Source organism: Oryzias latipes, chromosome 2 (assembly GCF_053564925.1).
Source record: "Oryzias latipes strain Hd-rR chromosome 2, Olatipes_Hd-rR_3.1".
NCBI classification, from domain to species: Eukaryota; Metazoa; Chordata; class Actinopteri; order Beloniformes; family Adrianichthyidae; genus Oryzias; species Oryzias latipes.
The window spans coordinates 47,401,195-47,427,494 of record NC_136238.1 but is presented as its reverse complement, the minus strand read 5'-3'; the positions used below and the strand labels follow the sequence as shown (position 1 = coordinate 47,427,494).

Here is a 26,300-nt window from a genome sequence, read left to right as displayed (position 1 = left end):
GACTGCTCTGTTGTGAAAGTTTAACTAAATAAAAATATCAATGAATTATGTTTCATTGCTTTGATAAAATTAAAGAAATGTAATTAAGAAATCCGATTTTTGATGTCATTTTTATTTTGAGGATTCGAACAAAAAACAATAAAATGGAACGTGCAAGACGAGCCCCCTCTGGGAATTAAACAGAGTGCAATAAAACGCAACCTGCGTTTATAAAAGAGAAAAGAACAGCCTTTTGAAAAGGTAAAATATATAAAATCAAATGAATACAGCAAATGCCAAGCAAGTCAGTGTAAAGGCCTGTTCACACCGGGACGAATTTCGCCGGCGATTTTCGCCGACGTTTAACGCCTCGTGACTAAACAGAGGGCACCAACGAGAGTGTGCACACCGACGCGAAAAAACGCCACGCGTTAAAGCGTCAAAAAAAAAAAACGCCTCGGGTTCGTTTTTTTTTTTTCGACGCGTCGCGTCGAAATCTACTCGACCAATGAGAATGGCGCTTTTGCTCACGTGTCTGGAGCTTCTGAAGTTACAGTAAAACACAACTTGGGGGCGCTCAAACACAAAACTGCCTTGCTGAGCACACATACCAGCGAAGAAGATAGACGCCAAGTAGCGTCTACACAGCCGCGAAGAAATAATGACGGACATTCTAAAATATCCCCGAACCAAGCACCAGTTGGAGCTACTGGTGCTTGAAATGTTCATGTTTTCTTTGTTTGATTCTGACAAGCGCGTAAATACTTGCTCTCTTCTTCTGAGTGAAAAGCGACTTTAAGAAGCGTAAAGTTGCGCAGCGCCACCTTGTGTACAGGAGTATTTCTGTTTACATTAAGCGCCATCTAATGTCAGGGAATGAAATTGCATGTTCACTCCACGTCAGCGAAAATCGCCTGGGTGTGAACACAAAAAACGTGGCGAAAAACGCTGGCGAATAACGCCTGGCGAATATTCGTCCCGGTGTGTACGGGCCTTAAGGGTGTAAACGCAGCAGCATCGTCTTCTCTTCTTTTGCTGTACATTTCTGCAAAGACAGTCAGCTGCGCTCGAATGACAGAACAGCTTCAAGCATTTGCGGTGCCTGCAGATTTTCATTCGGCTGGTTTTGGTTGCTTGTCAAAGTCATGTGATCCACCAAAACGTGCAGCTTTTCCAGCCACTCAGCATCTTCCAGTTGCGGGTAGTTCAGGTCTTTGCTTTTCAGGAATATTTTCACGTGTTCTAAACAGACGACAAAGTGACGCAAAACCTCACCCCTGGACAGCCACTGGACTGTGTTGTGTAGCAGGAGATCAGAATATTCGCTTTCAACTTCATCAAGCAATGCACAGAACTGACGGTGCTTCATTTACATCAGCCACCTGCCTAGCGGTCGGCTAAAAGTTAAAAAAAGAAGTAAAAAAAAAAGCCTTGCTGGTAGAAACGTGTATTGCAGGCTATGTCGCAAATCTTCGTTGACAGAAATGTTGAAATTTAATATTGTAGTGGCGGTCATGTGCATTTTAGGTCTGTTAGCAGCAGGGGATTGTGGGACGTGGTCTCCTGACCTAATTAGGGATCAGCAGGAGCGTTTCTGTTTGCCCACATTTCTTCTCATATGGCAGTTTTGTTGTTCCATCTTAGTTTATTCTTCCTGTTATGTTGTTTCTTTATGTTGCACCATAAGTGTGGGAGGGGGAGAGGTTGATGACACATGTGCAATGTTCAATGTGGTGTGTGTTCAAAATAAGTGGGCTCGTTATGCCGGAAAAAAGGCTGTGCTTTCAGCTTCTCCTTCTGCCTCCTCCTCTCCTGAGACTGTTCTGAATCATGCGGTGTACGGGACACGGACAGTTCTCCAGTGCAGCCAGTTGATTGACAGTTCAACTAATTGACAGCTTGGTTCCCGTTTCTCCCGCTGCAAGTTACGTATCTGTTGGACGTTACAATATTTATTTTACTCATTTTCACAGCACTGGAAAACCGTAAAAATGTTTGTGTCTTGTTTTTCCTCCTAAAGAAACTGCATCTCCTGAGCCACGGGTTGCCGACCACCGCTCTAAATGAACACATGCAAATGTTAATTAATCAGTTGAGATTTTATTTGTCAAACTTTACAGCAGAGGATTTTTACACACAGATGCAGACTTTTGGTTTGCCACATTGTATTTTACAAGTTCTCGCATCAAATCTTCAAGCTCATCCATGTTGACACAGTTTTACCATCCGCACTGCCAGCATCACCTCCAGGCTAACACACACACATAAACACACCCACCAACACCACCACAGGCAAGTTTCTGACCCCGATTGATGGGACCCCAGACCTCGGTCCTGGAGATGATTTCTAAAGGAGAGCGTAAGCTAAGCATTAGCCATGCTGATCCTGCGGACATGCGCACTGTCACCTCCATCACCTGATAGCTGTTGAAGCTGAAGTGCAATGACGTTTCTGACCGTGGAAGGCGGATCTTCCACGGTCTCAGCGGAATACCGCGAGTAGCATTAATTCCACCTCAACGCAAAGTTGATACACTTGCGGGGAAAAAATAAACAAACCGAAAAACCAAAACGGTACGAACGTGAACCAAACCGAAAGTGCCGTACCAAAACGGTTCGGTCCAACTACGTGTACCGTTATACCCCTAGCATACAGTCACTATAACACATAAAATGGCCTCTATTTGTGTTTCTGCAGAACTCCCCCAGTGTTTGATGACTGAAGAGGAAGATCTCTGCATCCAGCAGAGGAACTTCAGAGTGGAACAGGAAGAACCGGAACCTCCACAGACCAAAGAGGAGCAGGAGGAACCAGAACCTCCACAGATGAAAGAGGAACCAGGGGAACTCTGCATCAGTCAGGATGAAGATCAGCTTGATCTGAGGCAGGAGACTGATACCTTGATGGAGATTCCTACTTATGAGGAAGATGAGAACAGTGAAGCAGATCTAAACAATCAGCAGAGCTTTAATGTAACTGATAGTCAGGATGAAGAAGGAAACCAACATGAAGAATCAACCTCAACTACAGATGAAGAGACAGACTCAACATCAACTACAGATGAAGAGACAGACCCACAGAACAGAGATCAGAGGAAGAGGAGGGACAGAAGTCATGTCCAAAGTGTGGACAGCTCTCACATGTCAGCAGGTCAGTGTGACTCTGATGTTAGAAAAAATCCTAAGAAGAGAAATCTTGGTAAGAAATACAAACAATCTCAAAAAGAAGAAAAACTTTCCTCTATCAAGTCTGATAAAAACTCAAGAATAATTACTAACCCGTCTGACTACATGGAAACTGGGTCTGATGAAAGATGTTATATCTGTAAAGAATGTGGTAAAAGCTTTTGTGACATATCTCTGTTCAAAATTCACACAAGAATCCATGCAGAAGGTAAGAGATTTTCTTGTAAAGAATGTGAGAAAAGTTTTAGTCGCAGATCTAGTCTCAAAACACACATGAGAATTCACACAGGAGAAAAGCCTTTTTCTTGTAAAGAATGTAAAAAAAGTTTTAATCACATATCTACTCTCAAACAACACATGAGAACTCACACAGGAGAAAAGCCTTTTTCTTGTAAAGAGTGTAAAAAAAGTTTTAGTCGAATATCTCATCTCAAAACACACATGAGAACTCACACAGGAGAAAAGCCTTTTTCTTGTGAAGAATGTAAAAAAAGTTTTAATCAAATATCTCATCTCAGAAGACACATGAGAACTCACTCAGGAGAAAGGCCTTTTTATTGTAAAGAATGTAAAAATAGTTTTAATCAAATAGCTAATCTCAAAAGACACATGAGAACTCACACAGGAGAAAAGCCTTTTTCTTGTAAAGAATGTGATTCAAGTTTTAGTTGCAGATCTAGTCTTCAGACACACATGAGAACTCACAAGACTTTCTCTTTACAAACAATGTAATAAAGGAGTTAGTGTGAACTCTAAATTCTAAACTTTTCTGATAAGAAGTCGACACCTCAACCTCTGCACCACAGTCAAAGACTTTATTTTGAAGGAGGGAAAAATCTGATGGCCTCCATACCATATTGATGAAGTAACTTAAAGGGAGGCACAAGTGAGTATTTCAGTCAGACAACTCTTGCAGAAGAACATTTATTTCACAACATCTTTAGGATGACATTCACAATTTGATTCACAACTTCGTTTTGGCATAAGGCTCCGTTCAACTCCTTGAGACAATTATTTTTCCATACACTTTCGGGTAACAACCCCCGTAACGGAGCCCACAGGTGGAAGCCGGGGAGGAGGGAGGGGCAAAGAATGAGCGCTGAAGGTAAGAGAGAATGAACAATTGTACACCTGACTTAAATAGGACGCTAAGCAGGTGGGTTAATTAACAGACCCGCCCTAGGGGAGTAAACTGCAATTCTGCCGAGTGTCTGCCCGAAATGCGACGAGTCGCTTATTTCAGTCAGACAACTCTTGCAGAAGAACATTTATTTCACAACATCTTTAGGATGACATTCACAATTTGATTCACAACTTCGTTTTGGCATAAGGCTCCGTTCAACTCCTTGAGACAATTATTTTTCCATACACTTTCGGGTAACAACCCCCAACACCAAGATCATCCAGAAGAAGAAGAAAATGTAAATGTATAATGTATAATCAGTGTGTAAATAAGATGAGGTGTGTTTTCGGCAGCATTCCATTTTCACTTCATTTCATTTCATTTCATTTCATTTTCCAGTATGACTGCTATGTGTTTACCCGGCACCATTGACCGTTTGGCCGCTCCCTTCGAGAACCACTCTACGAAGGGAACATGCTATCTAGTGTATCTGCTATGTGTTTACCCGGCACCATTAACCGTTTGGCCGCTCCCTTCGAGAACCACTCTACGAAGGGAACATACTATCTAGTGTATCTGCTATGTGTTTACCCGGCACCATTGACCGTTTGGCCGCTCCCTTCGAGAACCACTCTACGAAGGGAACATGCTATCTAGTGTATCTGCTATGTGTTTACCCGGCACCATTGACCGTTTGGCCGCTCCCTTCGAGAACCACTCTACGAAGGGAACATGCTATCTAGTGTATCTGCTATGTGTTTACCCGGCACCATTGACCGTTTGGCCGCTCCCTTCGAGAACCACTCTACGAAGGGAACATTCTATCTAGTGTATCTGCTATGTGTTTACCCGGCACCATTGACCGTTTGGCCGCTCCCTTCGAGAACCACTCTACGAAGGGAACATGCTATCTAGTGTATCTGCTATGTGTTTACCCGGCACCATTGACCGTTTGGCCGCTCCCTTCGAGAACCACTCTACGAAGGGAACATGCTATCTAGTGTATCTGCTATGTGTTTACCCGGCACCATTGACCGTTGGGCCGCTCCCGTTCACCAGGGGAGCATACTATCTGAAGAGAGAGAGAGAAAAAGAAGACTGGAGGGGAGCGAACAAGATTACACAACCTGATTCAATTTAAACACCATGCATTTTATACTCATCATTCGCGGCTTCTACTTGAGGGAGGACTTCTCTTAAGATAATTATTTTCCTTACGCTTTAGGGTAACAAAAACCCCCAACGCCAAGATCATCCAGAAGAGAAAATGTGAATGTATAATCAGTGTGTAAATAAGATGAGGTGTGTTTTCGGCTGCATTCCATTTTCACTTCACTTCATTTCATTTTCCAGTATGACTGCTATGTGTTTACCCGGTACCATTGACCGTTGGGCCGCTTCCTTCGAGAACCACTCTACGAAGGGAACATGCTATCTAGTGTATCTGTTATGTGTTTACCCGGCACCATTGACCGTTTGGCCGATCCCTTCGAGAACCACTCTACGAAGGGAACATGCTATCTAGTGTATCTGCTATGTGTTTACCCGGCACCATTGACCGTTTGGGTCGCTCCCTTCGAGAACCACTCTACGAAGGGAACATGCTATCTAGTGTATCTGCTATGTGTTTACCCGGCACCATTGACCGTTTGGCCGCTCCCGTTCGAGAACCACTCTACGAAGGGAACATGCTATCTAGTGTACCTGCTATGTGTTTACCCGGCACCATTGACCGTTTGGCCGCTCCCTTCGAGAACCACTCTACGAAGGGAACATGCTATCTAGTGTATCTGCTATGTGTTTACCCCGGCACCATTGACCGTTGGGCCGCTCCCGTTCGAGAACCACTCTACGAAGGGAACATGCTATCTAGTGTATCTGCTATGTGTTTACCCCGGCACCATTGACCGTTGGGCCGCTCCCATTCACCAGGGGAGCATACTACCTCAAAGAGAGAGGGAAAGAAATGAAATGGGAGCCGACATAAGAAGTACTCCTACCTGATCTTAGAACGTAAAGCCCACGTCCGCAAAACGCTGGCGGAACTATAATTCTAGCCGCCATGGACGACCCTAGGATGACACAAACTTACATCCAATACAATGCTCCCGATGACATCCTATGCCATGAATGAAATAACCCCATATTTGAAGCTTCCATCACATACTATGACGGGGTTAACGGCCATAAACATTTCATCTGGCATAATATTCACACAAGCTTAGTAAAATCCATTATTCTAAGCTGCCATCACACTATGACGGGCTCGACGCCATTATATACACATCATGCATGCTACTAACGCAGGCTTAATAACTGCCATTATTACGAACTCCAACGACAATACCACAACGAGCTTAACGGCCACAAAGTTTTCTCCCATTTGGCATACCAATTAAAATGATTGAATTGATACAACTTAGAGCAACCTAAATTTTGAGGCTTCCACCTGACAAATAATTTTCTTTCAACATTTATAATCCAAGAATTTCACACTCATTCTGCAGCTGACATAGATTGATTCAAGCCAGAAGTGTCCTTGGAACGCAGAGGAGGTCCACCACCCCTTCACTTTCAGTGCAGCAATAGGTACGTTGAGCAGTCATCGTTGCAGCACCAGATCAGGGAATGCATGGGTGACATCATTTCCTGGAAACGGAGAAGCTGATCGGGGCGTGAGGGTTCGCAGGCTCAGGATGCGATGCATAGATAAAAAACAAAGCAGTATTAGTCTTGACAAGAATATATAAATAACCCAGAAACTGATCAGTTTCAAAATGATTGAGATAAATTAAATAACAGTGCTTTTAAAAACAAATCTGAGAAAGTGAAATTTAGTAGATAGTTAAGGTAAAGACCCATTGTGGATTTATCGCACCCTAGAAACCACCATAATTACAAATTCCAACAGTGAAATAATAGTGAAATATATGACCTGCACGGAATCTTAACACCAATTTTTTGTTTTATATATTCCAATGATAAAAGTAACCTTTGACAGTTTCAGAGGGACGCACCTTCAGGAGGCCATCGAGGAGTAGGAGTAGTAGATGGGAAGAGTAGCCAAGGAGATTTGTAGATGAGGAAGGTCAACATCCCACGTAGCAGAGGATTACAGCTCGGCTGGATTTGATGCCTTGTATATGATATTAATGGTTCTCAAATTTTTTATTTAGCCAAGGGCGACTGGATACTGCAAAAGAGAACTTGAGAGCCATGAGGGATCATGGTTTTGATATTATTTTTGCTAGACTGAACCTTAAGCATTCAGAGGCGGAGTATAACAAGCCTCCAAATGGGGATGCATCTAGCAGAGTGCCATCTGCTTAGAAAAGTCAGACCGAAGACTGACTTGTGGACACAAGATTTAACTCTTGAACTAAGCTTGAGAGCGCAAGTGATATATTTCCTATGGTCAGGGTAGAAGTTGCTCAAAGTGTTAATTAACCAAGTCAACCGATGACACAATACTATCATTCAATATTGAAACAGCCTTAATATAATCTCCAAGGATGAAATAACCGGACGACCCCTTAAGAACCATCAGAGCTGTAGATTCTGGCGGCCGGTCAAACAAAAACCACTCTTCTTAAATCCTTTTCCCCCAAACCAGAAGGCGCAGACACAGGAGAACAAGTGGAGGAAGCCTGAAGACACAACATCCATCACAAAACCACTCCAGGCATAGAGAGGGAAAGATCAAACGCAAAACACGAAAATCCAGAACAGGAACACGCGGCCCAGGATCGAACTACCCCCAGCCGAGAAAACAAGGCCGCGACGAGACCGACACACTCACTAATGCGGCCGACGCAAGTCCCTGAGGACAGGGCAGGACCCACTGGGGTACACAGAGCAGGGAAAAAACAGGCGGAGCAGAACGTGCGGGGCAATGAATGAGGATCGCTGAGTGAATAAAATGAGCCATAGACGCTGCATAAGAGAGACCAATCATAAGGGAAAATGTCCATAGCGCAGAGACGGGTCCAAGAGACACTGATTCACATTCCAACTAACCAGCAGCTACAACAACGAAGAAAACAAACAGAAGAACCGCCATAATAATAAAGCCAGCATCAAATTAAAGACAATCAAGATTTACACACAGCTCCCAAAGAACAAAACAGCAATAGAAAATAAATGCTAAAAGCCACGATAAATTCAGCCAGCATGAGAAACCTGTCCAAACGAGGACTGCCAGCCTTCACAACCACAGAAAGGACCCCACAACCCCTGAAAAAAAAAAAAAATAAAACAACCGGACGACGCAGAACTACGCAGCAGAAAAAGAATCAGAAGTGCATCATAAAGGACCCGAAAAAAACTACAATTCCCAGGGTCCTTAGGGGCGTGACGTCACCGAAGTAAACAGGAAGTGAGACGCAGCCATAGAAAACTACATGGGAAAAGTACCGCACGACGCTCACCGTGGATAATTGGGGTGACCACGGCAGACGAGAAGACCCGACTACTCCTGATCGGGGGGCACGGACATCCCGAACATTGCGGAAAGCACACCCCCTGCAGATGCACGCGACCGCGGCGAAACGAACGCGCTGTGCGCCGTCAGCCGCCCGCGGATCGGCAGCCGCCCGCGGAGCGGAGGAGAAATTAAGGAGAGCAGACGCGGCGAAACCAAAACCCCACATCAGAAAGATGGGGATCATCCTTCCCAAGGACGGGGGAACATGGCAAGACGCCGAAAGAGAAGGAGACCCGCGGGCTCGGAGACCGGCAAAGAATGAGCGCTGAAGGTAAGAGAGAATGAACAATTGTACACCTGACTTAAATAGGACGCTAAGCAGGTGGGTTAATTAACAGACCCGCCCTAGGGGAGTAAACTGCAATTCTGCCGAGTGTCTGCCCGAAATGCGACGAGTCGCTTATTTAATGTGTAGAAATGAAGTTTTCTACAATTTATTGTTATAATATGATACTATTACTTTCTATTAGTTTTTTTTAGGTTTTCATTTTCTCTACATAAAAAGCAAAAAAAGTAATGGATCAATACATTTGAATATTTGTGTAATGATATCAGACAAAGAGTTTTACTGCTGACAAAATATGTAGTCAAGGCAAGTTTATTTGTATAGCACAATTCGTACACAAAGTAATTCAAGGTGCTTCACAAAACAGAAAAATGCATTAAAATCACTATACATCATAGAAATAATCAACATAAAATTTACTTTAAAAGAAAAGAAAAAAAAAGATTTAAAAGGAAGGAAAGAAAAGTGCAGATAGGACCTTTCAGTCATATACACGGCTAAACAGAAATGTTTTAAGTCTAGATTTGAACATGAACACAGAAGAGGCCTGTCTTACGACTTCAGGGAGGCTGTTCGAGATTTTAGCTGCAGAATATTGAAACGCTGATTCCCCTTGCTTAGTTCTGACTCTGGGAATCAACAGGAGGCCGGCCCCTGAGGTCCTCAGAGTACGAGATGGTTCATATGGCACTAACATGTCAGAGATGTACTTTGGTGCGTGGCCATGGAGAGACTTGTACACAAGCAGAGCTGCTTTGAAGTCTATTCTTTGAGGTACAGGGAGCCAGTGCAGAGACCTGAGCACAGGACTAATGTGATCATACTTCCTGGTTCTGGTCACGACTCGAGCAACAGCATTCTGAATGTTACTGAAGCTGTTTTACAGCTCGTTTGGACAGGCCGGTGAGCAGGCCGTTACAGTAGTCTAACCTACTGAAGACAAATGCATGAATAAGTATCTCCAGGTCTGGCTTTGACACTATGTTTTTGATTTTGGCAATGTTTTTCAGATGGTAAAATGCAGCTGATGTTACTGACTTGATATGGCTGTTAAAGTTCAGGTCAGAGTCCATGATTACCCCTAGATTTCTGACTTGATTTGAGGGTTTAAGAGACAGAGAATGAAGGTAGCTACTGACTCATACTCTTTGTTTCTGTGGGCCAAAAACAATAACTTCGGTCTTGTCTGAGTTTAGCTGGAGAAAGTTGTTCTGCATCCACGCACTGATCTGTTGGAGGCAGTGGCTGAGTGAATCCACCGGCCCATATTCACCTGTTGTCAGTGACACATAGATCTGAGTATCATCTGCATAGTTGTGATAAGAAATGTTATTACTGCGTATTAACTGCCCTAGTGGCAGCATGTAGAGGTTGAACAGAAGGGGTCCCAGGATCGATCCCTGGGGCACACCACAAGTCAAGGCCATGTAGTCTGAGAAGCAACTCCCAATTTCAACAAAGTATTTCCTGTCTTCTAGATAAGACTTGAGCCAATTTAGGGCAGATCCAGAGATGCCAACCCAGTCTTGGAGTCTGTGTAAAAGGATCCCATGATCAACAGTATCAAAGGCAGCACTCAGGTCTAGCAGGATTAAGACAGTGATTTTGCCATCATCAGTGTTCAGGCGGATGTCATTGGTTACCTTGATAAGAGCTGTGCTATGATGGGGTCTAAAGCCTGACTGGCAAACATCAAATGAATTGTTTAATAAGAGAAAATCAGTGAGCTGTTGGTAGACAACTTTTTCAAGGACTTTTCCTAAAAATGGCAGATTAGAGATAGGTCTGTAATTATTTGGTACAGTGGGATCAAGACCGCTCTTCTTCAGGAGAGGTTTAATGACTGCAGTTTTTAAGGCCTCTGGAAATATTCCAGATTGAAGAGACATGTTAACTATTTGAGTAATTGATGGCAACACACTGTTCAGGACAGACTTTAGAAATCTAGTGGGTAACACATCAAGGCAGCATGTAGACGAGCTCAGACGGGTGATGGTCTCTTGGACAGTTGGGTCAGTGACAGGTACAAAGTGAGTCAGCTAAGAGTGAGTAGGTGGCCGTTGGATAGTTATATGTGTTGTGGAGTTGATGGCCTTTTTAATGCCATGAACCTTGTCATTAAAAAATACAGCAAACTTGAACACTTTTAATGTGATCAGTGAACATTGAATAAACATTTAAACAAAAGTAATGACTGCAGTATATACTTTCTTAGGTCAAGTAATAGGGGTGTAACAGTACACGTAGTTGTACCAGAACGTTTCGGTATGGCACTTTCGGTTCGGTTCACCTTTGTACCGTCTTGGTTTTTAAATTTTATACATTTTTTTGTTTTTGTTCCCCCCAATGTATTAACTTTGCGCCAAGACAGAACTAATGTTAACTGCGAGTTTTCCCCAAGACGCCATTAGGTGACGGACAGTTAGCATGTCAACTATAGCACTATGGCTAATGCAGATGCAATACCAGACCTTGAGGACCCACCCATCTCCTTACACTCTCCTGTGTTGGAACACTTTTGATTTGTTGTGAGCATCCATGAAGGGAAAAGACTGTTGGATAAGTCGAACACCGTGTGCCGACATTGTTTCACGGAGATCGCGTATGCCGCGGTAAAACATCTAATCTGCTAATCCATTTAAAACGGCATCACCGGATTGTCTGTAATTAGTTATTACTGAACTGTTTGGCAAAGTCTTTCAGTTGCCGGTGGAAAATAAGTCTGCTATTTTGGAGGAGATAAAGGTAAAGGTTACCAAATACAGAGCAACAGGATGTATCCCTCTTGATGCTAACCCTCTTGAATTGGGAAGAACCAATGGGGCCAGCTATAAGGATATTGCAAAATTGGCAAAGAGGTATCTCTTCATTTCTGCAACCTCTGTCCTGAGTGAGAGAGTTTTTGTCTAATGTGGGGACATCGTTACCGCTAAAAGATCTCTCTTCGTTCCTGAAAATGTTTACAAACTAATCTGAAAACTGAATACTACACTGAAACTTAACTCAGCAAAATCAAAGATAGAAAAAAGTGAGATGACACACAACGCAAACGAAAACTTTTTCGGCGCTGGCAGTGGCTGTCATATCACGCTAAGTTGCGCTCAAAGTAGTCAGCACAATCAAAGATAGGACAAAAGCAAGATTTGACACAATGCATGCAAAAAAAAAGGATTTTGCAAACGCAAAAAAAAAAGCTTTTGAAAGCAAAGAAATGTAAAGCAGAATAAAAAAATATTAAAAAGCAAATATTTATTATTTTCTCTTGCAACTTAGAAAGTTTTGTGTGCAACGTGGTGGCAGAAATATCACTCCATATTTCTCAAGGTTTTTTCCATCTGTGACGACACGGTGAGATGAGAGGACATCAGTGTGCTTCTGGAAAACATACAGAAATAGGAACTTGGCACGAATGGACACTGAAGGAGTATTCTAAAGATCTTCAAACAGAGTTGTGTTTAAAGAGATATCCTGGTGAGTTGAAGATTGTTCTTCAGTTTTTTTAATAAGCTAACCACAAGTTGGACGAGTTAGCAAGCTAACGAGCTAGCATGCTAGTGCATGATGAAGCCAAGAGGAGAAAGGTTGCTTATATGTTTCTGTAATTACTTTAACTTGTTTCTGTATTTAATTTAAGGAAAATTTCAATTTGAAATGTATGTTTTCCTTGTTAATATTGAGAATGTGCTAGATATTTTTTTAAGTTGAAGCAAGTATAGAAGCTGGAGTTGGCTAACTGCCTGACACGTGTGTGTAGCTGTTTTTTCTTCCCCGATGTAGTGTTATTTGAAACACTGAAATGAAATGTTTAAAAAATACTAGTGCGTCTATGTAATAATTTACTCACTTCAATGTAATAACTTAGATAATCAGTGCAGTAAAGAACCAAATATATCAAATGGCCTTCTCACTGCAAATAACAAGAACAGTGGAAATAAAAATGCACAATGTTGTATTTTAATGAATTTTACACTTTATCATTATTTTATTATTGAGGTGAAATATGATCTTTCAGTCTATTGAGTGCTGGTAGTCCTGTTCATTTTCTCTCCTTTTTTATTTGCAACGTCTAAGATGGCTGACTCACAATCTTTATAAATATAGCAGAGTGTAGTAGAAATGCACTTGGGAGCAATGTTGTGTTGCTCTGAAATGCAGAATAATGTTGGATTTAAGTTTTTCTAACCAAACCAAACCATCTAAAGCTTACTGACATAAGTTCTGAAAAAAACACAACTGCTTTGACACAGGGGCTTTATCTTCAGTGTTTCCATTCTTTTTGTTCCAGTAACTATTCAAGAGTTGACACAATCCCAGTGGATTCTTATGTGGAGAAAGCAGCCTCACACTGAGATGCAGCGCTGCACAGTAGGGACGTGATTACGTAATCACCTTGAATCAGCTGATTCTGCAGCGCAGAAAAGAGCCTTTGTTACGGTATATCAGGATGACCCAAATGCAGGACCAGACTCCAACGCTGAGGGAAGATCCAAGACATTCTCAATGGATCGCCGATTTCCTGAGTCACCGTGGAAACGAGAAAAAAAGAGAGAAGGCGCTACACTTCAGTGAGACGGAGTCTGAGATTTTAATGACGGCGTATAAAGATTATAAGACCATAAAAAATTCTGATGGATTCTGATTCTGATGGACCTCATAAAGATGACTCCTCCCACTTTGGTTTCTGTCAAATGTGTCAAATGTGTAGACATATTCTCATTTACGTGTGACACCCAGTAGATGCGTTACACGCGTTTTCAACAGGGGTTCGTACTCTGGATGTACGAACCCCAGAGTTTTCAATTAGGAATTTTCAATCAGGTATTAAAGGAGATGCTTCTGACTGTCCCCTGCCAGCCAACGTCACTCTCATCCAGTATGTGGATTCAATTCTGATAACAGCTCAAACAGTGAATGCATGTTTAGACGCCACAGGAGTAATTCTTAGACTTATAGCTTTGCAAAAATGCATCAAACATACATTTGGAGTAACCATACCACGCTAGCACATAGTCACGGGACACCCATTACAAATACTGAGCGCTTTGAGATTTTATCTAAAATGTAAAGCGCATTCTAAATAAAATTTATTATTATTATTATTACTGACCACACATGGAGGAGTGGGTTACGTAAACTTTCAGGAATTCACTCTCTCTCTGAACAACATTTTAGAAGCACCCAATATCACATTCACACACAAAGGGATCACCATCACAGACGACATGACCACAGGAACACCACATGTGTGTTGAACAGGTGGGGGGAAAAAAACAGGAGAAGATCAGGTCAGATGTGCAGTCCACAGTGAGCAAAGAGTTTCACACAGATGGTTGTTGTTTCAGGCATGACAAGGATGCATTGGGATCAGAATGTGCAGCAGTGGAAGATCAGAATGGTCAGCATGTGGTAAGAAAGGCAGAAAGACTAACAGGTCCACAATCAGCTCAAAGAGCAGGAGTTGTTGAGCAGGATTAGCTGAAGCAGAAGGAGCAGAGCTGTTCAGGAACAGAGTGGGAACCAGAGCCATGCTTCTATGAGGTGGAAAGATTACAAAAGGGGGGTGTGACCAGGAAAACCAGGGGGGGTTCCAGTAGAACAAGCGACATGGCGAGAGATCATAATTAATATTACAGACATGGTGACCTCCATCAGAGGTTACAGGTCTGTGTTGGTGTGCTTTGATGCATTCACTGGGTGGGCAGAGGCGTGGCCCACCAAGAAAGAAAATAGCAAATCAGGAATAAAATGTCTATTAACCATTACATTCAATGCCATGATTTTCCCATAAAAGACAGGTCAGACAATGGAGCAAACTTCAGAAACCAGGACCTGCAGAAGGTTGGAGCCCTGTTAGGCCTGAAACATTCACTTGAAACGGTAAAACACCCACAGTCACAAGGAAAGGTGGAGAGAATAAATCAAACATTCAAAGTAAATTGGGCAAGATCTGTGCACAGACCAAATGAAATGGGGTTGGCGCTCTAACATATACTCTGATGTCAATCAGATGCTCAGTAAATCATAGCACCTTTATCAGCACTGGGTGCTGATAAAGGTCATCAAACGGAGACGGTCGGGAGCACATTGGACGGGGCCCTTCCATGTTGCGGAGAGAACGTCGCATGCAGTGAGGGTCCAAGGGCAAGGTGGCACCTGGTTTCATTGGAGCCAGTGCACGGCAGCAGATGAACCACAGCACCCTTTGACAGGGGTCCAGCAGGACCTCCAGACAGCACCTGATCCGGCGGTTTCCCAAGAAGATTCAACTCACACAGGGGCAGAATAATCCCCGGGTAGCTAGCCACAGGAGTCATTTTCTCCTAAAGTCCCCCACCTCAAGAATAGGGCTGGAGCGCCCCTAGTGGTGGGAATCAAGAGAGAGGAGCAGCTCAGGTGGTGGAGTTTCTCTCCCACCTTTTACCGAGTTCAGAAGAGCGAAGGATCCAGGTGGTGGAGTTTCGCTCCCCCCTGAGAGTGGTCGAGTTTCCCTCCCACTCAATTGAACCTTGCGTCCGTAACCATCAATTCAAACTGATCGACATTCATTTTTGCATCCATAACCATCGATTCGAACTGGCTGGTCCTCTGCTCTTATAAGGAACTGTTTGGAGTGTTTTGATTGTATGTAACTGTACATGAGTGTTGTTTATCTTGTGATCTGTGTATGTTTGGATTTTCTTTTTGAGAACCCGGGGTAACGTTGACTTTGTGCTTGTGGTTTATGAGGGTCGTGTAGACAGTCACAGCAAAGGGTGACACATCTTCACGATGTGACATCAGCAGCGTTTCAGCTTCCTCTACCCCCAGGTTGTCCTGATATGCATCATCTTTCTTGTCCTCTTGATCCACAGCATCTCCATCCTCTAGAGGCGGCTTCTCCAACTCCTCGACACATCATGTCTGTTCTGGTTTCTCTTCCACAGGTCCTTTTTGTTGCAGATTCTGGGGCACCAGTTTCCTGGGAGGATCTTCTTTCCCTTCCCCTTCTTTGTTTTCTTTTCCTTATTCATCTCTGATGGAACCAGCTGACCCAAGCAGCTGCATCCTCAGTTCTCTGTCTTCTTCATCATGATCTATCTTTTTTCAGGAATTTATGAGATAATTGAGTTGTGCCCTTCAGGTGCATTGACTCTCCTCTTGGACCCCCACAGGTGGTACTTTTCTTTGTTTGGGTGATTTCAGCATTTGTGTGGTCATACATTTTGTGGTGTTTTGTGAAATGCCTTTTCAGGTCTGTGTTGGGTTGGGCCAGGTGTGATTATGTCTGTTGGGATTTCATGATTGTTTTGGATCTCTTAGGAGATCCAAACAGGGGTATTGTTGAGGTGAACAGGGGTTCCGTGTGGTTTTCTATGATCTTTTCATTATGCATTACAGGGGTTCTATTATATTTTCTCTGTTCCTGTTATTCTGCATTTAATGGATTCTATTTATGCATGTATATTGTACTGCAGAGATCTGCTTGATTCCTGCCTTCAGTAACAGATAATAGGTACCAAGGTCACCAGTAGGCCTGTTTTGGACTTTAGTCTCTGTTTTCTTTCTGTACTGGAGTGTTTATGGAGCCACAACACCTGCAATGCAGACTAGACACAAACACTCCATTCTAATGACGTATCTAGTATGCTTTCGTCTTCGCTGACTGAATAATAAAAAAAGCCTTTTAGCCTTGAGGCCAGAGAGAGAGGACAGCCACAGAGACTAACAGGTCGTGTTTCTCCACTTCTCCCCTTTTGGAAAAGGTTTGAACATTCATGTAGACTCTAGTGTGTCTTTTCATTTCTGCACATTTCATTTTTGGACGTCCTGAACCACCCGAATCTGCGAGGCCGGATGGGAGGCCAACAGTTTCTGTCAAATGTAGAAAAACTCAAAGAACCCAAATCAATCCAGTTTGGATCAATTCTGTCTTTCAGATCTTTGGAAAAACTGAAGGAATCTCTGCATCCCAGATTTCTTCTTGGGTTTTGGTTTCTGCAGGTTTTCAATCTCCTCTTTGTTCTGATTGAATGTGTCCATCAAGGTCTTTGAAAGCATCATTTTCTCCTCCTCCTCCTTCTTCTTGAGGGTCTCTGTGAGTGAGGAGATCTCCCCCAAAAGGGAGGACTGTTCTTGCTGCCGTTCACTGCTGCCGTTCTCCTTCCAGGTTCTTGTGGTTCTCCATCAGAGCTGGTCTCCATGGGACTGTTGCCTCCCTCTGTGGTGTCAGTCAGTCAGGAGGAGGGAGGGAGGGAGGGAGAGAGGGAGGGAGGGAGGAGTCTTTGTCCTTCTGGACATGTTCTTGGATTGGAAGCAGATCAGCTTGGAGTCCAGAGGACTCCTTCAGCTGTTGGGCTGAGAGTCTGGGAGCTTCAGCTGTCCTGCTTTTCTCTGCACTGACAGCAGCTTCCAGCTCTCTCTCTCTCTGTCTCTCTCTCTCTGTCTCTCTCTCTCTGTCTCTGTCTCTCTCTCTCTGCAGGAGTGTTGACTTGGTCTCAGCCACAGACTGCTGACATGTTAGCTGATGTTTCAGCTGAGTCAGCTCTTCTTTCCAAGCTGATGTTTCCTGCAGAGATCCCTGCAGGAGTTCCTCCTGCTCCTTCTTTCCCAGAGTTCCTGCAACCAGACGGAGTCTTTGTGCTTTGGAGCTGCTTCTCTTGGATGAAGCGCTTGGTTAGCTCACTTTGATCTCTTCCATGTGGGACTTTGTCTTGAAGCGGATCAGACTCCCAAAGCAAAGGTTCTGGGATGTTTGCTTCAGCTCTGTGCTTCTGTTCTCTGGTTGCAGAGACTTGGAGCTCTCTCTCTCTCTCTCTCTCTCTCTCTCTCTCTCCATGCAGATCAGCAGCTTCTTTGGAGGCAGAGGCAGCTGTGTGGGAAGTCTCTGCAGGTCCAGAATCTTCTGATGGATCAGCAGCTGCTGCAGGTTCCTCTGGGTGGAAACACATTTCTGCCAAACAGAACATCTGTTTGTCTTTGTTTGGATGGAAAACGGAGGAAAAAACTTCTTTGGAGAGAAATCTGCTTTGTTTCTTGTTGCTATGAGGTTGTTGAACAAATGTGGTCACTTTCACAGCTTCACCTCAAATGACTTCCAATAGACAGAAATTATACATTTTCAATTTATTAAAATAATTTTGTGAAACATTTTTGATGTTTTTTCTGTAATTCTAGATCTGATGTCTTCATCCATGATGGCTAAAAGAACAAAAACCAAACCAAACCAGTCTGGTCTGTAGTTTGAACTTGGATTAGAAATGAGAAGGGCGACACCTTATCCAGAACTGCATCTTGTGCTCAGAAAAGTGTTGAAAAACCTCAATTGTGTCTGTAAAATGTCTGCAGCTTTTTTGTCTGCAGACATGAATAAAGTCTGGATTTGATCCTGAATGAATCTTCATATTTCTTTGTCCTTCAGTCTTTCTTTCAGTCTCAAACACACTGGTTCATTTGATCCTAATGAGAACATGTGTGAGGCTCCAACATGGCTGCCTTCACTGCAGCTTCCTCTTCACAGCATGTGTTTGTGGATCAACACACAAACAACAACAGCTGCAGGTGAGGAAGTGTTGCTGTTGTTGCCTTTGCCTGCTTCCAGCCTACAGGCACAGTTTTCTGCTCCATATGAGCTGGAAAAGAAAATGAATGACACCAATTTTAGGATCCCAACTCCTGACAGAGAGAAGAAATGTGGAGTTTGTCACGTCAACATGCTCCAGCCTTCTTTCTCCAGAGGGGAGTCCAACTGTCCTTCTAGTGATGCTCCGGTAGTCTCAGTCTCCATGTGTTCTCGTCCCTCAGAAGATCAGATTTCAGAGGATGGGCTTGGAGAGAAAAGTGGAGTTGTGCTACTGCTTGTTTGGGGAACTCTGAAATCTGAAGCCAACTAGAGAATTTCTGCTCATATCTGTCTCCACCTGCTGGTGGTGACATCATGGTTTGATGGAGGAGAAGTTGTTGCTGTTTTCTGATCCTCCTGGTCAGGCTGGAAACAGCCTGGAGATGTTGTTCATCCATCACAGGGTTTGGTCCAAAGCTCCAGTGCAGCCTCTCACCTCCTCCACCTTCCTCTTTGAGGGAGGCAGCAGAAGCTCCTCCTCTTCTTCAGCTGGATGATGCTGTCCTCCACCTGCAGCTGGACCTGGATGTTCTCTCAGACCATGTGGCCTCATGGATCAGAAGGTTGAGGGTTCAAGTCCCTTCATGGTTGAAGTCAGACAGAAGAAGAGTTTGGTTTGGATCCTTTCTTGTCTTTCTGTTCTCATTGAGTCTCTTCTAGTTCCAGGTCTGGTTCAAATAGTGGAATCATCCAAAAGGATGAAAACAGTCCTCCAAGCAGACGTCAGATTGAAAAGCTCATCAAAGAACACATCCAACTAGCCAATCAGCAAAGCACTGACAAGCTGGACTTGTGCTCTCCTTCAGTGAAGAACCTCCTCCTGCTGCTCCTCCATCTTTAGCTCCTCCTCCTCACCATCACTGTGACTGTTGACGTCTTCCAACTCCTCCAGAAAGCTGTTTTCTGATGAAGCTCTAACATCTCCTCCCTGTTGCTGCTTTCAGTCCAAACTCACTCTGTTCATGTCAATTCACTCCAGAGAAAATCCTTTTTCTGGGAAGAATTTGCTCCAAGTTTTCCTCCAACTAAGAATCTGCAAACCCAGATGAGAACTCCCAGCAGGAAAAGAATTCATCTGCAGGAAACTAGAAAAAGGCCTTTTTGTGGGAGGAAACCATTCCAGATCTTTACAAACACCAGAAATCCCAACTTTTCCTCCACTTAGCCTGAGTTTGGCTTCCAGGAAGCGGTGTGTGTTCAAGCTCCGCCCCCATCTCATGAAGCCCCTCCTCCAACATGAGGCCACTGGGGAATTCTGAATGAACCTTTACATTTCTACAGAAATTCAAGCTAAAAACAGGAAAAAAAACTCTCTTCATGTTTGAAAACAATCAAAGATTCAAACAGGAAGAGAAAACAAGGTTTGTCAGGAAATCAACAGATTTGATTGATTGTAAATCTTCTTCCTGTTGGAGTTTGATGAATGGAAGTAGAATGTGTAGAAAGTCAGTTGATGTTTTCCATTTCAGTAAATGAAGGTTTGATCTGCAGATTTCCTGATCCCTTTCTGACTGGGATCCAGACCTGATCTAGACGGGACTCATGAGGAAGCAAACAGCACAGAAACTGCTCTGAATGTTCCCTCTTCTTCACTTTCTGTCTGACTTCAACCATGAAGGGACTTGAACCCTCAACCTTCTGATCCATGAGGCCACATGGTCTGAGAGAACATCCAGGTCCAGCTGCAGGTGGAGGACAGCATCATCCAGCCGTCACAGACTGGGGGCGGAGCCTGGAGATGACTGCTGAAGGTCAGAGGGCGGAGCTTCATCAGGATGAAGGTGCTGCTTGGATTCTGCTTTGATGTCCGTCTGTTCTCAGTCCCTTCATGGCTGCTGCTCAGAGCTGTTTCTGGATCTTTCTGGAGAATTCATGTCTTTACTGATCCAAATGTGGGATTTCTGTTTTTCTTTGGACTTTTCTTGATTTCAGGCTTTTAGCTTCTGGAACTTTCTTTGTTTCTCTGCTTTAACTTCCAAACGGGTTTATCTAAGACAATCTGATTGTTTTTCATTTGACTTTCTAGGAACTTTCTGTTTCATCTTTGAGGATTTGGACTTTTGAAAGACTTTTAGCTGCAGTTTCATCCTTTGAAGCAGATGGATCTGAATCTAGAGTCAAAGATTCTAAGGAAATCCTGGATTCACAGACATTTGATTGAATTTCTGTCTGGATCAGAAACCAACAGCAGACATTTCAAGCCGTCATCTGTTCCTAATGTTCATTCCCCGCCATCATTGAAAGCTTTTGGAATAGTCCCTAAAGCCAGCGATGGGGCCGCTTTGGAGCCTGAACTCATCACTCGGTGTCACGGTGGCAGAGAGATGACAGATCCCAAATCTGAGGCTGAAATGATCACGTCCTACCAGCTCCACTCTGGATTTGGGACCAGAAACCTTTGAAGATGTTGGAGCATTGTTGGAGAATAGACTGACAACATTGACCTTTGACCCCTCCCTCATGTGTTCCACATCCAGCTGCAGACACACCACTACAGCTCCCATTCCACTTCTGATCCAGCAGTTAGAACCAGAGCCTGCATTTGCAGCAGGTTCCAACCCACTGACCACTGATCCACACAGGGGGACGTCCTAAGGGGCGGAGTCAGCCACTGGAGAAATGGGGGTCACTCTGGGCCTCTCTGTGTCTGGACCTTCAGAGGGACAGTGGTTTGGTCCAGAACACGGATGCTAAGCTAGCTCTGTGGAAACTTGAACTTGTTGAATGGAAACTTCCTGAAATCTTCTTCATCTGTTGACTTGTTCTTTCTTCATCTGAATGAGCTCAGTCCTCTCCCAAATCCAACTCCATCTATCTTCAGGGCTTTGGACTGAGTTGGAGCAGAACTAGAGCTTTCTCCAGATGTCCAGTACTTTTAGATCAGTGTCTTCCAATATTTGGAGCCCAGGTTCACTTCTTTCCCTGACAAAAACCCCAAAAGGCCTACCAGCCACCAAATAGTCAGAAAGCAGAGAAACTTGGTGGTCTGCATTGATGAGAAACCAGTCCCTCCAGGATGACACATGGCTTTTTGGAATCATTTCACACACAAACAAACGGGAAGTTGTGCTTGTTTCTCTGAGAAAAGTCAATCAAATGTGTGATAATGGTCAATGTAAATGTTTAGATAAAGGCTGTAGGGGATTCAGGGATTGTGGAGCGGTTGTTGTTTCCTTCTGGGTTAAAGTGCAGTTTTGTGTAACCTCCCAAAGAGGAGAAACCCAAAAAAGAAAGGAAAAGCAAAGAGACAGGTGGAAGCCATCATGAGATTCCTTTCAAACAGGAAGTTCTTTGTCATTTCATGCACTAGTTTCATTTAGCTGTAGTTGTTGAACATTCTAGAAACTCCTAAAAACCTTTTCTGTCCACTTTGAAACCATCTGGGGCTGACTTGGCCTTGCTCGCTGGGATACGGCCAACATCCAGAAATCTACCTACAGACATTTTTAGCTCTAGTTGTTGAACATTCTATGTTTGGAAGAGGCAGGCTCTTCCAAAAGAAACTAGCAGGAGCCCCAGCGCTGGTCTTTGCTTGGATTTGGTTTAGACTTGTTCAGAGTCAAATGCATGTTTTAAGGGGAGGAGGATTATTTGGTTGTTGCTGTTTTTGTTCCTATTCTTACAATCCACTATATGTCCCGTGTTGAATTCTACTATTAAAATGTGGGAAACAAATGTTTATCAAATCCAAATCAATCCAAAAGCCTGGAGACTGGATGGCCGTGGTCCTCCCTTTGACCTGGACAGTGGTTGCCATGGTGACCTGCACACTCACCAAGCTGGAACTTAGAAGAAGAAAAAGAGACCAAAATGATTGATAAAGCAGGTTTTCCAGGGAAATCCCACAAAGTGCTTTCCAAGCTAGAACTAAGAATACCCAGCATGCATTTGGAAAAACTCCTTAGCTTCATGTGGAAAATGATGAGTCATTGTAAAAGCATTCTCTGAATGCTCAGAAAACTTCCTCTAAGGTTGTGGTTGTTTGGAGAAGTCCTCCTCTTCAAAGAAGTTCTCCTGACCATCTTCGATAAACATGAGCTAATTCTTGATGCAGGTTTGAAAACACAGATGGAAAACAGCATCAATCCAAATATTAGTCAATGTTTCCTTGAATGGAACAATTTCAGGATTTGTTGTCATAAAGTTGTGAGAAACTGTCTTGTAAAGTGTGTGGTGACGGTCCACTGTGGAAAATGACTGTTTGTGGAACATTGAGATGTGCTCAGTGATTTTGCTTTAGGACACTTTGGTTTCATTTCAAACGTTGGTTTCTCCTAAATCTCCAAACTCTCTCCACAAACTGTCTCCTAACTCTCAGGGATTCCTGCTGCTGGCAAAACTCACGGCTCAAGGAACCACTTCATGAATCAGTCACGCTTTGGAATGAACTTTATTGAACAACATGTCATGGTCTGGAAGAAGCCCCAGTTCCAGCTGACAGAAGTCTGCTTCTGATCCATCAGATCTACCTAGCAACAGAAGCAAAGCTTCACGTGTTGCAGCAACAGTTTCCATGTTTGGGAGGATCTTCTGAAGAACAGCTCAGTTCCAGATCACATCATGATGTTTGATGTTTTCTTCATTCCAGGAAATCATCTGTGTCTCCTTTGATCTGTGCTGAGTCAGCACTTTGACTTCTTTTCAACTTTAGATCCATCATTTACAATCAAGGATTTATTGATAAATATGATTTATTGACAGAAAATAAAGAGTAAATGTATTTATCATCCAGCAGTGATTGTAAGTCTTTTATTTTGAAATTCCTCAAGGATGATCATCTCGGCCTGTCATTTTAGACACATTCTCAACTGTTTGTCTCCCTGAGCTAGTCAGAGTAGTTGATACAATGAAGTCATCCTCTTGCTCTCTCGACGTGCTGCCAACATCTCTACTCAAAGATGTCTTCCAGTCCATCGGTCCCTGTGTCCCGTCAATAATTAACTCGTCCTTGCTGTCAGGTCAAGTCCCTGAGCACTTTAAGAATGCTGTCGTCCTTCCTCTCCTTAAAAAGCCCAGACTTGACTCCTCCCTCTTGAGCAGTTACAGACCTATTTCTAATCTCCCATTCATGTCCAAAATTTCAGAAAAGGTTGTTGTTAACCAACTGACAACTGCTCTGGACAGTCATGGCATTTTTGAGCAGTTTGTTTCTAGAGCTCTCTCCACTGAAACAGCCCTTCTCAGAGTCACTAATGACATCCTGATGCAGAGAGATGCAGGAAAATGCTCTGTGCTAATGCTACTAGACTTGCCCACAGCCTTTGACACTGTTGACCGTTATGTCCTCCTGGACAGACTTTTAAACCGCAGGAGGTTTTTTGTGTGTTTTATCCCTTGACTCCCCTGTCGGGTCACTTGTACGTTCTTGTTTTTCTCATCTTAAAAACATTACAAAACTGAGTCCAATTGTGTTGCGTTCCGAGTTGGAGATGCTCATCCACCTTTTTATTACATTTCGTCTTGACTATTGCAACTCCGTCTTCACATGTTTAAGAAAAAAAAATCACTAGAACGGCTCCAGGTTTTCCAGAACGCTGCTGCAAGGCTTTTAATTAAATCATCTAAGTTTTCACACGTCACCCCGTTGTTAATCCAGCTACACTGACTCCCTGGACAGAGAGCAGCCCCCCCGCCGTTCCGGGAGGGCCCAATGCAGGGCCCCGCCCCAGAAGAGTGCCAACAACCCCAGACGCGCACCTCATCACCACCCAGGAGCTCTGGGCATTTCCCCGCCCCAACCCCTGGTATAAGCCAAAACCCCCCACGGGAGACCCGCTCCGCGCTCCATGCAGCCACCCACCCGGCCCACGGTTGGTCCAGGAAGGAGCGAGGCAGAGGCCAGCCGCCCCCACCCAGGAGGAGGGCACACAGGAGAAGAGAGGGTCCACAGGAAGTGTTGTAAACATGGTCCGACCAGGCTCGCCCACAGTTGGAAACTTGGCGAGGGCCGGCACTCAGGGGCAAGGATCAGAACCCACACCACAGGACACGCGACACCCCCTGGCTCAGATGTGATGTGATCCCCGGTACTGTTACTTTAAACTTTTGCAAATATTGTGTGGTTTAACTATTTCACTTGTTGAAAATTAGGGATGGCCCGTTTGACACGGCGCTTCGGCGCGCGGTTCACCTTCATGAAACAGAGTGTTTCGGCACAATGTTTCGGGGCGTGTGTCAACTAGCACAGATCACGTGGTTGATGATGTATGACGCGCCAAATGCTTCGTTTGGTCGAACCACGGTTCAGATGTCACTTGTGTTTGAACAGTTGGGCGCGCTATTCAATAGAAATGCGAAATGAATCCTGAACGTTTCCTGACCAGTTCTACTGTTTCGCTTGTATTAGAATCAGCGTCAGTTCATTGCACTTTAACATGTTTCCTATTAAAAACTTTCTGTGGCTCAGGATCATTTCAACTCGGTTTTTCCTAATAAAACACCATATCATGAACGTTGTGTATCAAAAAGAAAAAAAACACTGGAATGAATCTCTGATGTCAAGCTGTTTTTATGTGAATGGAGACAGCTCAGTGGAATAGTCAGTGGCATATACATCCAGAGGTTCTAGGTTGGAGTCTGGCACTATACATGTTCTTTTTGCGTGTATTTTTTTCTTCATGTGATATGTATTTTGCTGTGTCAAGCACTTCTCACAGAAAGCGTCACATGTTGTATTGTTTTGCTTTTTTTTTAAATAATGAAGGAAAAAGATCTTTCCGTTTTGCAGCTTTTTCCTTTGCGTGTTCAAGTAGTCGAGGAGAAAATGACCATAAGTCGAACCGGTAAAGATTAGAAGTTTATTCCCTGATACAATAGTTCTAAGACAGTAGCAAGAGAAAAACACAGAAGTACAGCTGAGAACAGGGCCCCCGCAGAGAAGAGAAAAAGCACCGGGGACTTCCTACGGAGAAGTCTTTATAGCGGCTCTGAGTTCCTCCTCCTGTGGGCAGACGTAACCCCTTTGCTGGTGGCTGTCCAATTCCTTATAGGGTAAACTGTTGCGTCGCCCGCATATGCCTCCAACAGTGGGCTTCCTGTTTTTAGAGAAGACCCAGTGACCTTTTTGTGACTCCGTCCTGCTGGTTCCAATCAGTTCGAGTCTGCAGCATTTCACACTTGTTGAGTGTGTGGGTGTCAGACACCGTGGCCTCTTGCTTGCTTCTGCTTTGCTTCTGGAAATGTCCTCACACCTGCATGATGTACATCTGAGTTCTGTCTGCAGACGAGGGGCCCTACTTCCTGTTCTGAACATGCTGCGCTGTGGCTTCCCGTCTCTCTGCACAGCACAGCCTGCATATATATGCCTTCTGCTCTAACACTTCTGTAGCAGCGGGGTGAAAAGTCCAGATAGCAATATGAGAATGTGTTAGGTCTACAACTAAGCCAACACTTCTTAACTATTTTTGAGCTTGAAGAAAGGACACATACTCACTTATCTCTTTTCTCGAGGAGAGCAGACAGGAACATACTCAAGCCATTCCACGTGTGCTCTGAGTTTTCAAAAGTCTGCCTCCTCACTTTTATTTAAAATCAGGGCGTTACCTAACATACAGCATACAAGGAGGTGGTTGTAAACACACACCACACACACACACACACACACACCCACACCCACACCCACACCCACACCCACACCCACACCCAC

The 26,300-nt window shown here is 43.9% G+C and overlaps 1 protein-coding gene and 2 long non-coding RNA genes across 4 annotated transcripts in view; 2 read left to right on the top strand and 1 right to left on the bottom strand.

The window, feature by feature from the left end:
- LOC111946954 (uncharacterized) overlaps positions 1-26,300 on the top strand; it is a 221,116-nt gene that overhangs the window by 21,096 nt on the left and 173,720 nt on the right. Inside the window, exon 3 of the mRNA XM_078940445.1 lies at positions 2,678-3,130. Coding sequence (XP_078796571.1) covers positions 2,678-3,130 — 453 coding nt within the window. The remainder of the gene's footprint in view (positions 1-2,677; positions 3,131-26,300) is intronic.
- On the top strand, positions 5,765-13,926 carry LOC144989574 (uncharacterized). The gene is made up of 2 exons (XR_013653831.1): positions 5,765-12,528; positions 13,343-13,926. It is a non-coding gene; the product is annotated as an uncharacterized LOC144989574 (long non-coding RNA).
- LOC144989616 (uncharacterized) lies at positions 25,439-26,227 on the bottom strand. 2 transcript variants are annotated; one of them, XR_013653874.1, is made up of 2 exons: positions 26,084-26,227; positions 25,439-25,976 (listed from the first exon to the last, which is right to left on the bottom strand). It is a non-coding gene; the product is annotated as an uncharacterized LOC144989616 (long non-coding RNA). The 2 variants fall into 2 exon arrangements; XR_013653880.1 differs by having other exon boundaries at positions 26,088-26,227.